Raw genomic sequence first — 17192 nt, 5'->3', positions numbered from 1 at the left:
ATCCAGAGGGAGCTTTCAGAAGTAGCGGTTTGACACTTTTTCTCCAGCTGAACTCACAAAATATGTCAGGTGCAGGGAGGAGTGTCTCGACAAGCGGCCGCTCTGAAGGCGGGTGCTGCACCCTTGACTGCGTTAACCCCACAGGCCTGTCATGTCCTGTTGTCAAGCTGGCTGAGCAGGCAGAGCCTATGCTAACGCGGGGGCTGTTAACAAAGTACCATGCTCCTGGCTAAATTTGAGCAAGGTCACCTAAACCAGCCTCTACATCTATCGAACATGACCTCATGCATCACAGCTTCACAGACAGAAGATAAAATGCAGGGAACATTGGCTCATGAAAGTGTGAATTAATAAGAGTCTCTGCAAAGAATGTGGGTCACGGAATCTCTTCAACCTACTCGCGAAATCAGCAGAGAACAAAGCATAATGTTGTTTTAAAGGTTAAAATTTTGGCTGGTTGAAAGAGGAAAATTTCATAGTTTATGTGAATAGTGTAAAATAAACAATGGCTGGATTCAGCATTTCACAGCAGGACTGTGGGCCTTTTAAAACAAAGGCCTTACATATCACATGCTATTCATTATTTCTGGCCATCATATTGCTTTCTAAAAATATTTATTCCTTTGGGATGAATTGCTTTCCACGTGACTTGCAGCACCATGATTTCAGCAGACAGAAAAGGGGAGAGTGTTATTGGCCAACCTTACAACAGCGCTGAGGATTGGTTTCCACTGACTAAAACAGGCCAGTTTCTCACACAGCTGAGAGAAAAGGCCACTTTACTGCCAGAAACATCAGAGTAGATTGGAAACTAAAGCAGTGGTGAAATGGCGTCATGGTATTTTACAAAAATATAAAGTGGGAGTGAGAAGTTTTGTGGGAGAAAAACAAGTTCTGCTTGAATTCATTCAGAAAATGAGGTGATTATTGATGGCTTAGTTACAATTAGGGATGCAACAATATAACAATTTTGGCAGATACCAATAATTCTTTATATTTGAAACCATATAACTGATATATATATATTAGGGCTGGGAATCGATTAAAAAAAATTAACTAATTAATTGCACAATTTCTGTAATTAATTGCAATTAATTGCGCTTCCCCCAAGCTTGTAATCATCAATATTTAAACTTAGAATCACCTAATTAAACAACACAGGAAAAAAAGGGAACAGAAAATAGCCCTATATTAAAATATTAAACATCAATATATCAATATATTATTCTTTTTCAATAATCAATCAACATAATCAATTTAACAGATTATTATTAGTATTATTATTTTATTAATTATTAAAACAAAATATAGTCCTACAAAGCTATTATTACCAGAGCATGTGATCAGAGCAGGTCATTTTACCATTGTTGCCCAGCATGGCTATACCAGCTCAGCAAACAGAAGTCAACAGAGAAATTTCACGTTACTTGAGTGGACTTTACTTTTCCAGTGCTTAGTACATGATTGAAGCCTTTGGGCCGTTAACGACAGAGCCGCCGACACACACACACACACACACACACACACACACACACACACACACACACACACACACACACGGAACGGAGAGCTCGCCGCTGCTGGGCCATTAACAACAGAGCGAGCCGACACACACACACACACACACACACACACGCACACACACACACGCACGCGCGCGCGCGGAGCACAGAGCGCGCCGACCGACCGACACACACACACACACACACTCACGCGCGCGTGCGCGCGGAGCACAGAGCGCGACGCACATACCGAGCGGAAAAGACCCGCTCATGAAAGCTGCCCGAGAATGAAACCTGACCGCCGAACATGGAGGGGCGGGACGGCATATTTCGGCCTTTTTAATAGCAGACGCAACAGGAAATCATTAAAACGAGGCCAAAAAAAAAAAAAGTGCTGCGTCAATTGCGTTATTTTTTTTTTAACGCGTTAAACATTTCAAATTAATCGCAAAGATTAACGCGTTAATTCCCCCAGCCCTAATATATATATATATATATATATATATATATATATATATATATATATATATATATATATACACACATATACATATACATATATATATATATTGGCCGCTAAATCTAAATCTCACTTATGTTGAAGTGCATGTTCCAAGCACTTCAACATAAATCAAACATATACAGTACAGTAGCCTAGTTTGAACCAGTGTAAGATAAACTATGGCCAACTTTACCAAAAAGAGAAAAACAACAACAACAACAATCTACTGCCTTAAAGTAATGCAAACAAGTTATTGGACAACATTACTTACATAATAAAGAATCAAAATGCATGAGCTATAAATAGAATAGCCAATGCACAGACAATAATTGTTTTAATTAAACCACGTTGTAGATAAAAACAGCTTTGCTGTTTTAGCTGTGGGCGCTAGCTGTGAAGAGCTGAATGAACACCAGTAAACTGAAGCACTTTGTTACCAGATTAATTAACTCAATGAAACACATCCTTTTTTAGATTTATCAGATATTTATGCAACATAAACATAATATCACAACTTATTTATACTTCACTTCAACTAATGTATGCACAAAAAGACAGTGAAGTTTAACTAAGTTACATAGTCAGAATATGTAACTGCTGTTTTGGATGTGCTCTTGCTGCAATAACGCGCTAAAACATGGCAACTAAGGCCACATCCACACGAAGCCAGAGCTTTCCCTATCCGATATTTTTTTTCCCCGTTCAAAAAAAAAATTCCGTAAACACGGCGTCGTCTCAAGAAATATCTGCGTACACACGAAACCACTGAAACCGACTCAAAACGATGTAGTATACATGCCAGACCAGTATGTGGCGCTGTAATTCTGCCACAGACACACTAAAAACGGAGAAGAAGACTTAAAGCATGAGCATAAACCCTGCGCGCTGTATACAACAATAATATTAGGCACAGTAGCTTCTTTTTTTCTTTTCTTTTTTCTTTTTTAAACAAGAACTTTGTTGAACAATATGAAAAACCATAAATGTAGTTGCTGTGACTTAACGGTGTCTGACTAGTTGACACTTGGTGTGATGACATCATCGTTTCACAAAATGTACGGATTGGCCGTACACACGAAGACGCAAGGGCGGCGTTTTCAGATTTATCCACCTTGGGACCCGGTTTCAAAAAATAGCGGTTTCAGTCTCCGAAAACGCCGGATCCGTGTGGACGAAACGCCAATACGATAAAAAATGTATACGTATACAGCGAAACGCGTCTCCGTGTGGACAGGCCCTAAAACCAAAGAATTCACATAATTTTATTACAATAGTGTACATGACAGTCCCAATCATAGTTATACATTTTGTGCATTGCTGTTTGAATGGTGTGCGCTGAAGATAAAGATAATCATTCGTAAACTGAAATGCTTTACTACAGCATAATTAACTTAACCAAACGCATCCTATATGAGATAAATCAGATACAAAATGAACATCGTACAATTGCAAAGGCTACAAAAGGTACAAGCAAACTTGACTGTGGTAGTCATGTAGTGGATGTGCTCTTCCCGTAACACGCTAAAGCATGGGCGTATGAAAAATTCACGACATTCTTTAACAGTAGTGTTCTCATAATCTTATGTAGCCTATATGACAGATTTGTGCTGCACATGTTGGACTTAAATGTATTTTCCTTTTCGAAGTGATTCCATTCATATTTCAAGCAATTTAAAAACCATCATGGTGAACAGTGAGCATCTGAAGTGTCTCAGCTGAAAGAAATAATCCATTATTTCTTGGCTTTAAAACATCGACCTAATTTTCTTATCGGACCGATAACATAAAAAATATATACCGGTAATCTCTAATTACAGTAAAAAAATAAAAAAAATAAAAAATAAATAAAAAACTATAGGATTCGACATGTGCCACAGCAGTAATGTGAAATTTTGGACATGTTCTGAAAACTTTTCTGAAATATTCAAACATAAATTTTCCCTGTGTGGGAGAAGTTTTATGTGAGCAAACTGCACATCCGAAGCCCGTGCCCAGAAAGCTGCGTCTGATAGCACGTGAAGTGAATACTGAATTGAGCTCTCTTTCACAACTTTTTGCACTTGATTGGACAATTTCACACAAAATTATGGCAAAATGCACATCTTGGCGAGTATCCTGGTAAACATAGTTGGTTGTATCTTAAATGTACGTAAACAGTTGAGAAAGAAAATGCATGTGTACAGTATCAGTACATTGGATCCGTGCATTGTCTTAAATTGACAGCAGCCTATTATTCCGGATGCTGCTGCCTTTGTTTTTAAATGTTGCATTTATATTTGTTGCTCTGTAAAGAAAGAAGCTTCTACTTGAAACAACAAAAAAACTCCAGCCTTATAAAACAAAAGCATATTTTACGGCTTGGTATACACTCTGCATAGTTGCCATTAATTCTTTATGAGCTGGTGCACAACCACTCATTTCCATCTATTCCTGAAACATTTAGGTGTTTCTTGTTTAAGGAACAGCTAAAGGCAATAAGCCACCCTTCAGGGTCTCCCGGAAGCTCCTTTGGTGCTTGGAGAGTTCAGGTTATCCAGTACGTCCAGGGGGAAAGGATTCCCCATGCCAACAGTTCACAAGTTCAGCATAGAATTAACTATTTATGAGTATTGAAAAACATGCAGGAACAGCTCAAACAGAATAATTATGTGCCCAATCACAATTAGACGGAAGGAGATGTCCTGGAAGGGGACCTTAGGATTGGATTATAAATCCAAGGGTGCTTTGAACTGATATGTAATGAAATTAAGACATTGATGGAATTATACAGATATCAGAAAGAGGTGTGCTGCAGAAAAGCAACAGAGAGTGAGAAACAAACAGATAGACAAAGGAGGAGGGTGCTGAATGACAGGGACCACACACACAACTAATCAGATTTTATAGATTGGGATGATCTCCCCTTTGTCTAGCAAATGCCAGAGTGTGCCAGGACCTTGTGAAAGATTAGAGGTCAGTAAGAAACTGAATGTCTTCAAAGGGCTTGTGTTACTTTGTCGTTCTGGACATTTACCACCTGTGGTCAATGATAACTGAAATTGAAATTGATCGTAAAATTGTAAATCAGTATTGAAAAGTGGTCAGATTTTTATTATTTTGCCCTTATTATCATGTCAAAATGGGAAGTTGCATAGTACATCAGGAGAGAATACACTGATATAAAGGCCAAATAGTACATAGTGAAATACCTTTTAACTGTGCTAATAGGAAAATCAGAATACTCTGCAAGGCAGATTCTTCGAGCTCTTATGGTGATAAGCAAAGTTTTAGAAACAAATTTGAAATGACCATTAACAGTTTGCAGTTTTTAAATAATTAAAATTGTTCGACATATGCATCAAGGCAAGACAAATCCATCAGCTTTGGACTATAAGGCTGTAATTAAACACTTCCCAATTGAGGTCCTTCAAGATTACAGGGGCAGGACTTCAAACTCGAGAATTGTGGCTTACAAAATAAGATACAGCCAGGAATGGAAACAGAGAGGCAGGGAAAGTAGCACACCCTACAATTTACAGCGGCATTTTTTAGCCTATTTGCAGCCCACCAAACTGACAGGTTCCATTCCGCTGGCAGAATTATCAAGGGCAATTCAAGAGCATTCGTTATGATCTGGCTTTTAGAACACAGACGATATATTACAGGCCTAGGGAGTCTGTCAGAGAGAGATGGGTTAGTAGACAGCATTAAAAAAAAAAAAAAAAATTACCTGAAGAACTAGGGGCTCCGGATTGAAAGCCAAGGTCATCAACAGCTGCATCCGTTCTGTGTCTTTAAGGTTCTTGAGAAGGAAGCTTCCAGAGTCCTTTGTCTCAGCGTACCTCCTGACTATTCTGTCCAGAAGTCTTTGGGACGGACAATGAACAAGGTCTGACCAGCCTTCCACGACGTCTGGAGTTAGGAGTCTGACGTCTCCATTAAGTCGGGCAAACTCAGTCTTGTACATGGCCTGGATGAGATCGCAACGAGGCCGCCCTGTTGCCCGCTTGCAAATCTTCTGGTCAATATCGGTAAGTTCTTGGTTGGAACCCAATCGCTTGAGTACAATCCTCCGCGTACCCTCGCGAGGCTCCCCGTACTGCGCGAAGAAAACGTTTTTCACATTGAAGACATCCAGGAAGCGAAGGCGACCCCAAGTCTCGAAAGATATTTGTCCATTCATGAACTTGCGACACCAACTGGTGCCAAAGCAGGCTGGGCACTTGTTGAGGTTGATGAACCTTCGGTCAGTGAGTTCGTTCTTTTGGAATGAGGCGAAGAGGTTGTGCGTGTTCATCAGCAAGATGACAAACAGCCCCACGACAAAGAGAAGCTTCAGACACCGGTACAGACGACCAAGCTTGAGAGGGAGGAAGCGCAGCATGTTCGTGCACTAGCCAGGCAGGGCAGGGGTAAAGGGTAAAGGGGGAAAGGGCAATGAATAGTGTCAGGGACAGGACTCAATGGATCCCCATCACTGGTGCTGACTCATCACCTGGAGTTGCCATAGGGGGAGGAACAAGCAGAGTCCCCCCTTGCAAGTGCTCGCTGGGCTAAGACATTCTCATAGCCATTGCTCTGGAGCACACTGTGCCAATGCACATAAAAGCTTGCCTGCAAAAAAGCACACAGAAAGATCAAACATATTACATTAAGTTGCAGGCCAATTTCTTAAGAACAACTGCTACTATCCATTTTTCCAAACCTGAAATTTATCCTTTCCAAGGGTATAAACCTCTAAGCAAAACCAAGATTGTGTGTTGTTTCAAAATGTTTAACAAATTGGAAATGTTCAAGTCATTTGAGCGAATACATTGCTTTCCGAACTGTAACGAGATGGATTTCTGCCAGACCAATAAACGGCGAGACACTCTGTACCAGACTGTGCTGGCTCATATTTCCCTCAGAATAACTCCTAACAACTATGGATAAAAATAACGCAAAAAAAGAAAAAAAAAGAAACAGAGGCAAAAATCTGTGTTTTAAAAAGTGAGCAAACATTAAAAACAAAGATATGGCCTCTTTGAAACAAAGTATGTTAAAGAAACAGTTTTTAATACTGCTCATCAACAATAAAAGCAAATGCTCTGTGATTGATTTGCAGGTGATAAAAAGACAAGTGAGACAGACTTTCTACTTTCAAAAAGATGCACTCCTCTGTGTATCACCAGAAGAGTCATGCTGAGCATAGTTTAACCTTTGATCAGAGTTGCCCTGGTAAGTTTTAATCTCTCTTTGAAGATTTCTCTTTGAAAAAGCCTCGTGTCACCAAGGTAATGTGGGGAGGTGAAACAGCGCTGTACAGAGCACCATGTGAATGTGTCTGACACAGGGGTGCCACTGATACTGATGAAGCACATCAACTGACATGCAAATCAGACAAATGAGGTGGACACCTGCAAGTAGTGCTATGCTAATACTCAGTCACTTTTATACTATGTTAAAACAGACTATTACATTACCACCCAAGTGCAGTTTCCATGCTGCGAATCAGACCCTTAGCACCAAATTCTTTATATGGCCGCTTACCATGCAAATGGACAATTTTCAATTAAAGCTCATTACACCATGCCTATTAAAAGCGATGGCTTTCGAGAGCTCTGCTCATTAGTAGACGAGTCAGTGTGATTAGCGAGCATGTTGACGAATTTCTGTGCATTTTAATTGACCTAGTGAGATCGGAGTTGCTTGGGGGGGATCTACACCAGAAATTATAACTCAAATCAGTCCTGAAACACCCTTATCAGACAATAGTGTTTAAGGGCAAATCTCACTAAACCATGTCCTGATCATATTTCAATTCAAAATCAAAAACACAAATTATAATTTGCATTGTTTTGTACCATTAGGATTGGCATTTTGACATCTGACAATTAAGAAAATTTTCTCAGCAAATTTTCAATGCCTGGATGTTTAAAATTGAATCTAATTTATTTGCAAATCTCATTAGAAAAGGTGAAGTAATGCAATGCAAAACATGTACTGCCAATGTGAAACATTTTAACGGTCCTACAAATATGCTTCATTTTTATGGAACAAAATGTGTTTTGTTTTTCTTCTTTTTTGGTTTTCTCCACCATTACACTTAAAGATCCCATGAAATTATTTGAAAAGAACAGTTTTATTTCCTGAGCTGAGAGGGACATATTGAAACCAATAGGCTTTACTGCATCACAGCCATGCTGCAAATGCTCTTGTGTTTTGGACATGTGACATGGTATATTTTAATGTTCCATGGGCATGAACATTGGATGGATATAACTGCAGGCTATGATGAGGACAAAACATAACTGAAGGGAAATATTTATTTAGACTGGTTACGTAAATAGTAGCAATTAAGGGGTGGACACCTGGGAAGTAAGTAATTTGGAATGCAGTGAAAGGAAGAGGCTAACACAGATCTTGATAAGAAGAACATGCATACTGCCTATTACAGAGGACTAGATTTACTGAATGTTCATAAAACAACTGAACATGATATGATCTCTACATGCCATTTAACAGAATGACATCCCCGGTTTTTCACTCACTGAGCAGAGACAAAGATAAACTGTGTGCATTTCTCTTCAGGAAAAATGAGGCAGTCAAGGAAAGCCATGCTCTATGTGATGCACTGCCGTTGGTTTGAGTACAGATTGGCAGAGCGAAAGCAAACAAGCTTCACTGCACGGGCTGCCTGCCTCACACCGCACCAGATTAAGGAGTTCTCGCTCCAGCAGTCAGGTCCATGTCCACCCAGTGTCATGGAAACTCAATCATAATATTTCAAGAAGCAGGGGCCTCTTTTAAATGAATGACATGTTGAAAGGTTTGGTGGGGAAAGCAAACGCATTTTGCAAAGGTTCCTGCTGATTCTTTCACTTTGACATTTATAGTGCTCATTTCAGACTTCAGTAGGATAAGCCTGTGGGGATATGATTCAGATCAAGACTCACGCAAACCGAAAAAGACAGCAGAATTAGATTTTATTTTTCTCAAACAGTCTTACAAACCTTCCAAGTGGGTTGTGTCACTCAAGTAAATGATTAACTTCACAAATTTAAAGTGTTAAAGGCCACTAAAAGCCTTTAACACACTAACACATAAGAATAATCCCAAACCGTGGGTACGTGTTCCCCAAGGGGTTCTTCTACCGAAACAGAAAAAAAAATCAAATTTAAAATAAATGAAATCACAATTATCACTTTTTGTAGTTAAGGCATAAAGTATGTCCTTTCTTAATCACTGCATGATATTATTCCACATGTATATAAAATTCCAAATTCCATTTTTCACAATCCAATCAATTGTTGGTGGATAAAATTATGTCCTACAGCTAAGCCCTATTTTATTTTATTTTCCTTGTGGATTAGCCTGTTTCTCACAGAAATCAGTCAAATTACTGAAGTAAAATGAGTTACAAATGCCAATTTACATTGGCAACACGACAAAAACTACATAACTTTGTGTGAATATCCTATTTAACAGCACTCTGAGGTAAATGTATGCAACTCGTTGTTCAATTAATGGCAATGCTAAATTATTTTCTCGTGTCTGGTTTGGTGTTAATTAAGGTGTATTTGAGCCATACTAAATGGGGCTTTGGAGGTATACAAGACAACAACAGTTTGGGAAACAACAGTCAGCCAATTCACAAACAGACACATTCACTCTAACTTCACTGATGAATTGTTTGTTTCCAACAAACCTCATCCTGCCCACAGGCCTCTGTTTTGAATTACCACTCCATTACCCATAAAGTATCTACTCCCTCTCGTCCACCACTCAGGCGGAGAAGGAAAGTATAGGAAGCCCAGCCCTGAGGGCCACTGAACACCGCTTTACACCAAAAAGCAGCTCAGAGTGTGCCAAAACAAAGGTTTGAACAGTATCTTAGAACAGTCAGCGCAAATAAACAAGCTGGCTTCAAGGAAGAGCGAAGAGCGTGAAGAACAGATAATAAGCCAGCACTGGATTTTGCTCCCGATATATGCTACATTGTGGATCTAGTGATGAATATATTTAATTTCCCCTTGAAGTCAGTGTAAAATTAAAATCGACTCTACTTTTTAAAATCACATTCCTGGTTATATTGTGAACTATGCATCAATGCATATTATTCGAAATAAAATTACTGTTTCCCTTTAGAATCATAATGAGGCTCCACCCTATAAAGTTTTTTTGGCTGACATCCCTAAAGCCTCTTACTTTTTAAACCCCTATTCTTCAATCACCTGGATCCCATTCTGGTACAGAACGCCCTTTTTTTTCACATTCCAATTAATTCCAAGTGGATAACATCAAGTCATATCATACTTTCCATCGAGTTAATATTGAGTTTCATTCTCAGAAAAATATAAGATTTTGCAAAACTGATAGCGAATGCCATTTCATGTTGACCAAGTCTCCTAAAAACTAGCGTCACAATATTTCCCTTTTTTCTTTTTTGGTCGAGACAAGCAATAAGTTGGTGTTTTAAGACGGGTAAAACTGATTTAAAATGTCACTGATTTAAATTTCAATAGCAAAAATGCTAGATTTGGTTGGTCCATTAACCAGTTCATTTTCAGTGAATCCGTCAAAATTGACTGATTCACAAAACTCAATGTTGACTAGAGTCACTTTGCAGAGTTTTTCACATTTATATGTTTTAGTAAGAATATATGTAGGTAATTATTGCTGTTTATTGTGAAATGAGTAGCCTATATATACATAAATTTGTCGCAAATTGACTAAATGATTGGAAAAGTATGGCATACATCACCAAAGAGAAATATGTTGTTTCACCAAAAGATCAAGATAATAAATTATCGTCATCATTATTATTAATATTATTATTGTAGGTGTATGGATGAATTGTTAACAGTAAGATCAATAACATGCATTTAGAAATGTATCATTACATGCCAACTGTATGAATGGCAACAATGGCTGTTTAACTAAAATGATAGTTCCTCTGACTGAATGGGAAACAAATATGAACTTTTTAAAAATAATTCAGATAAATGGAGATTTTTTTAGCCAGGCCCTAATCCATAACACTTTAAGTCCAAGTTTGAGACTGTACTGAATGCATTTTGTTAACTTTATTCCCATTACATTAAGCATTTCACAATGGCCTTGTCATTAGCTTTGCACATGCTGAGCTGCAGGCGTGAAGAACTGCAGTTGCCAAGGTTATCGACTGCAGGAGTCAATAATGTTTGATCACAAAAACAGTCATCCACAACTGAGCCGCCTCAATCCAGCAATGCGCACAGACAATGATTAATGGAAACAAATTTATTTCACACACTAACAAATAAAAACCACTCTAAATTAATGATTAACCACATTCTCATTCAAAATTGACATATGAATCTTAAACTCAATGATGTGGTTACACCTCGAGTTTCTCTAAAGGCTTTCGTTCTAGATATTCTGAAGCAACTACAAGGGAAATAACACTAATCCCAAAGTAAGCAAGTTCTTTAGGCAAATGAGTGTGCAGTAGAGACAATCGAACAAATGCTACAGTTTAATCGGATACAATGATCGCCTTGTGTTCACAATTACTACGCGACCAGATCTTTTTTTCTGTCAGCCACCAACTTGATGTCTTTACTTCATTAAGAGGGTGCATGAAAACTCCCATTTATAAAGTCTTGATGTCTTGTTTCTCATACTATTGGGGATTACGCCAGATGCATGTTGTTAAAAATAAGGCTTAATAAAATGTCTCCACTTGATGGTGAGTTTGATGTGGAGCTGAGTTTTATCATACAGGTGTGGCTTTCTCACACTCTGTGTCCTGACTTCTCAGACAGATGCTTTAAAAACATGACATACAACAAGGTCTTCATATTAAACATTTTGTTTGACAGCCTTGTTTAATAATATTATGTCCAAGACTACTGTTATTTTGTTAGATTGCATGATCATTCAAAACTAACTAGTGAAGTTAAAAAGACAATTAAAAACAGTGTTAAAAAGAAATTAAGACCTGATACAACACCTACGAGTACGACACGATACAGCACCTAAGACACCTTCATACATTTAACTTAAAATCTGTATATGCCCGTTTAATAGGATAAACACAGCATGTACCCATTCATTTGAAAAGTCTTGGCTTAATCGATAAGTGTATGGGTGTCAATGCTTAGTAAATTACATTATAATCCAGAGATCTTTCAGACTGCTCTGAGGTCAGCAGCTGAATCCGAACATGTTATTTCAAGTGTCAGATCAGTGCCAAGAAATCTGAAACCTACTTCATGATCTCCTGAGCTGTGCTGTTTCAGAATACAAGATGAGAGCAAGACATGATGATACATCAGTTTGTCTGCATTATAACTTGTCTTTTTAATTAGATTTGACTCTAAGTTTTACATAAACCTCTCACACATTTATTATTTTTATGAAACATCTTTTCTTTCTTTGTAAAAAACAAAACAAAAAAACAAACAGAACTTTTATTTTGCTATGTGGCCTCCCAAATCTTTTAACCAATGTATTTCTATGACTTTCCAGGGGTTTGTGATTGTAAAAAAAATATATTTCGTGATTTATTACAACTTTTTTTCTTTTGTCAAATCAACTTAGATAATTAATGTGGATCAGATAAAATAATATTTTGATCTTCTGTTGTTTTAACCAATCTCCTTTATATTAATCAAATTTTTAATTTCAATGAACTCAAAATTGTAAGGCAACCAGGTTACTCACTTTAAGTTAAACCAACAATTATACATATTTTTTTACAGTGTGAATAAAATTATTATTTGCATTAGAATGTTTTTATTTAGATGACACTCTTCTAGTCGACATGTTTTCACTGCAGAAATACTAAATCACAAATGAAGAAATGTCAGTGGTTTTCCATTACTTGAAGACAGAAAATGAAGATTGTGCCCAGAAACAAGAGTTTGTGTTAATTCAATTCACTACAACTAAGAAACTTCCAAGCTGACTGGACAATAGACGTTTTCAACAGGACAGTGAAGAAAAAAGCAGGAAACAAACCTGAGAGAGAGTTTCTTCAGTCAGTCCTGCTGGAGTGAGTCTCTGGATCGGTTACTCTGAATCATTGTTCAGGATGGAGCGCTCGCGCTGCTATTACTCTGTAGCGCGTGAAACGCTCCGATAAAAGACACACGAAAAACATTGTATCCAGACGCTCAGAGGCTCACATACTCACTCACATCAGACAAACTCAGATGTTCTTTCCATTAGGGGATCAGCCAGTTAGCAACCTAGCGAGAGACATAAACAGTGGTCAAGCCTCTAATTCTCAATCTCTTATATGAATCACTCGACTTCACAAGACTTCTGGAGCAGGACTCTTTTTCTTTTCCCGGTCTTCTGAGAGCTAGAGTTTGATCGAGCGCGGTCTCCACACACACTGCTGCTGATCTCCAGCACTAACAACGATCCACAGCGACCGACTCTTTCCAACATAGAACCGTCAGTATTTACGACGTCCTTCATCGCTTTACGTTATTGGTTTGAGGGCGTTGTCATGGCGCCCGCTCCCGCCTCCCCTTACTGTCCTCGTTTTCCATGATAGGTGAATATTGCTTTGCTCTAGTCAAAATAATTAGTATACATATTTAATTATGGAGAAGATTAATTAAGGGTCAAATTAATTTAGAAAGAAAGAAAGAAAGAAAGAAAGAAAGAAAGAAAGAAAGAAAGAAAGAAAGAAAGAAAGAAAGAAAGAAAGAAAGAAAGAAAGAAAGAAAGAAAGAAAGAAAGAAAGAAAGAAAGAAAGAGGGATATGGATGACATTAAAGTCACCATGAAATCATTTTTTTTCTTTTTTGGATGGAACATTGAAGTATTTATTATAAATGATCATTATTTATTTATTTACTTCACGTACCCTTGTATTCTTTAATCAAAATAACTTCCTTTTCCTCTTGCAGCGACATCTCTTCTCTAATGACACTGTCGTGAGGGTGGGACAACCTGTCACTCACTTGTCACTCAAACAATCACCATCCAATCAATTCCCAGTGGACAAAAATCAATTCTCAACCTACATTTTTTAATTGTTCGAGAAGTTTCACTTAGAAAGGCTAATAGAGAAGAAAAGACGATCGCAACTTCCATTTTATAGCCTACTTTAATCAAATAAAAGAGGCTGTCATTGGGGTGATCTCTGGCTTCCATGTGTTGGGGATTGTGAAGAAACGAGAGCTTCTTTTGGTTAATCGCCCAACAGAGTGTCACTTTTGAGCCGTGCCTGAAATCCATTTTATAGCAAATTATGTCTGTAAAAGCATGTGGCCATATTCCTTAAGGACGACTGTGGGCCAAAGCCTGGAGAGCCCAGTGGCTGATCTGGACTCATTCCCAAAAACACACAATCATCTGCTGGAACAGAGGAAAAGGAGAAGAACCGGCACTGAATTATTAATGATTTTACAAGCAACAAGCATATTTTGTCCCTGTATAACGCCGTTAAACCCACTTAATCTTAAAAGCATATTTAGACAAATATTATGGCTTGAAATTACACACAAGAATAACAGGAACATATGTTAATAGCCTACTCCACAATAAATGTCCCTTCAGTAAAAATAAATAAATAAATAAATAAAATAATTATTAATAATAAAACAATTGGAATGGAAGTAGTAAGAATATGCTTGTATGCAGATGGTTCCACTGTGATGAAAGTTCATGATCGACAGGACATAATTACAGCAACAAGGTTTTAAAATGCCAACCAAAACAAATCCTTCTCGACGAGGGAAAATGTTTGCATGTGCTTCCACCTAGTGGCACATGAATAAAAATGATTTTTTTTCCCTGACATTTTTATGTGGGCGTACATATATATTGTATTAAAAATGTGCACACGAAATATTTGATCTATCTGTCATGATGATAAATAGATAGATCAATCTGCAGCAGATTGTGGACACATTATATCAATGGAACCAATGATCCAGATGTTTCTCTTTTAAACTGCACATTTTATGGAAACATGAGAGGTCTGTGTTGAAAATGCATTATTTGCTGGCATTTTTCCTGTGCCGCTTATAAACTTTTGCTCTTTCATGTCTCTCTTCCCTTTGGTAATCATAATTCGGAGATGTGTGATAGTGTCAAGACCCTGTTAATATCAAATACTAAATGCAAAAATGTTCACTTCAAAAACGCAATTGATTTCATGTTAATTGCAATGAAATTAAAATGTATTATAGTATACATTTATATTAAATTAACCCACATTTTTCAAAATATCTTATTTTGTGTTCAGCGGAAGAAAGAAATGAAAACAGGTTTGAAAAAAGGGTAAGGGTGAGTAAATGATGACAGAATTTTCATTTTTGGGTGAACTATCTCTTTAAGTAGGACATATTTATTTTATTTCATACTTCTATTGTCTTTGAAATATACTAAAATATAATAAACAATAAAATATAATTGTCATGTATTTATAGATACTTTTTAAAAGATACATCATTACACATTTGTTAAATTGCATGTAGCTAATTTAAAATTAGAAGTACTTTACATGTGCTTTAGTTTGTTAGTCCACACATCAAATTGGTGTAATTATTTTAATCATGACACAAGTTATTTTAATTTTAATTTTAATTTTTTTTAAACAACATGATATAAAATGTACTTTAAAGTAAAACTTTTAATTTTATATTATTACAAAGTACATTTTTAAAGAGTGAACTTAAGTGTGTAAAAAAAACTGATTCAAAATGTACTCTTGTACTCTAAGTATACTTAAGTGGTCTTTTATTTAATTAAAATGGTATACTTTAAAAATGTGAAGAACACTACAAGTGAACATTCAAAACAATTAAGTGCACTTATTTTTCACAAGCGCTGACACTGTTGTCCCCTTGGTAACCAAGTACACTAACTTCTATCTAGGGCAATATCTAGGACAAAATTGTTGGTTGTGTTGAAAATGACACTAATCCAGAACTTATCTAGAAATCGAATTAATACGTTTATGTTTATGCTCATGTATTTCACGGATTGTGTTGCTAGAACACACATGAACACGAAGATGAAGGTAATAAGGCAGTCTTTAATAAATCCACAGGTAAATCCACATAAAGAGAATAGCTTATCACACATCCAAACATTGACGAGACCCGACAGTGATGAACAGAAAGAAGAGAATTTAAATACACAGGCAAACAAGGATGATTAGAGACACACACACACACACACACACACACACACACACACACACACACACACACACACACACACACACACACACACACACACACACACACACACACACACACACACACACACACACACACACACACACACACACACACACACCTGTACTGAGTGATGAATGACAACAAACAAGGCAGAGGAAACTGTGAGAACCAAAACTACACTCTGTTCACAATATTATAGTTTTATGAATATAATTATTTATTATTTATGATGGTTTTTCATTATTTAAGTTGAAAAGTATTTGTCTAGAACAAGGGTTATACAATAAATTACAAGGCATTTGAAATAAAAATGTAAAAAAAAGAAATTATGAAAGCATGGTGAAAACCTTCCAAATATTTATGTGAACTTCATATAACCAAAAGAAAAAAGTTGAAACCTGTTAGTTTTAATAAAAATCAACCACTGGGGCATAAAAGTCATTTCATAAAAGTCAAGATTATAAGGCAAATTTTCTTCTTTTCTATCATCCAGTTCACGAATCGACGAAATTCCACATCATCTGCATTTTCTTTTAATAAAAATGCAAATGTTTCAGAATCAAGCAGTTTCACGGTCATGATGTAAACTCATTGAAGGTGCATTGCTCACTTCCCTTTCGCTGGCCTCTCTTAACAAGGACTGAGTGTTCAGGTCAGCTGGTTCAAAGCGCTCTCAAAGACGCCACCAATTACTCTGAACGAATGCTTAGCCCCAGTAAGCACGCTTCATTTAAGCTTTTATTGCAGGAGACTGCGGAACAATGAACTTGGCTTATTCTAAACGACGGCATTAAAATCTTCATTAATGCATGGAATGGGGAATGGGGGGTTGGGGAGCTGCTTTTAGGTGTTTCCTGGCTGCTTAAATCTTGAAGTCATTAGGCCTATGAAGAAAGGAAGAGAGGGATTGTAATGCACCACCACTGGATGCAGGGTACAATATTTGGTAACTGATTTACCAATGTTTGATTTGAAAGGCCAATTAAGCCAAACTTATGATCCATGATCCCTTTCTAAAACAGTAAAACTGTTAAAAAAAAA

The 17192-nt window shown here is 37.2% G+C and overlaps 1 protein-coding gene across 5 annotated transcripts in view; it reads right to left on the bottom strand.

Moving 5' to 3' along the window:
• dipk2ab (divergent protein kinase domain 2Ab) overlaps positions 1 to 13420 on the bottom strand; it is a 43821-nt gene extending 30401 nt beyond the window's left edge. For 2 of the 5 annotated variants that reach the window (XM_082184365.1, XM_082184367.1), the window contains exon 1: positions 5714 to 5853. Coding sequence is in view for 2 of the 5 variants with exons in the window: in XM_082184363.1 (XP_082040489.1) it covers positions 5714 to 6367 (654 nt within the window). In the remaining 3 variants the exon portion in view is untranslated. Of the gene's footprint in view, positions 1 to 5713; positions 6598 to 12966 lie in introns of those variants that run through there. The other 3 variants (XM_082184363.1, XM_082184364.1, XM_082184366.1) reach the window with 3 other exon arrangements.
• Positions 13421 to 17192: the final 3772 nt, after the last annotated feature.

This window comes from Leuciscus leuciscus (assembly GCF_965113295.1).
Source record: "Leuciscus leuciscus genome assembly, chromosome: 11".
In the NCBI taxonomy this organism is placed as follows: domain Eukaryota; kingdom Metazoa; phylum Chordata; class Actinopteri; order Cypriniformes; family Leuciscidae; genus Leuciscus; species Leuciscus leuciscus.
Note: the sequence above shows the minus strand (reverse complement) of the source record. Positions and strands in the feature narration are given on the sequence as shown.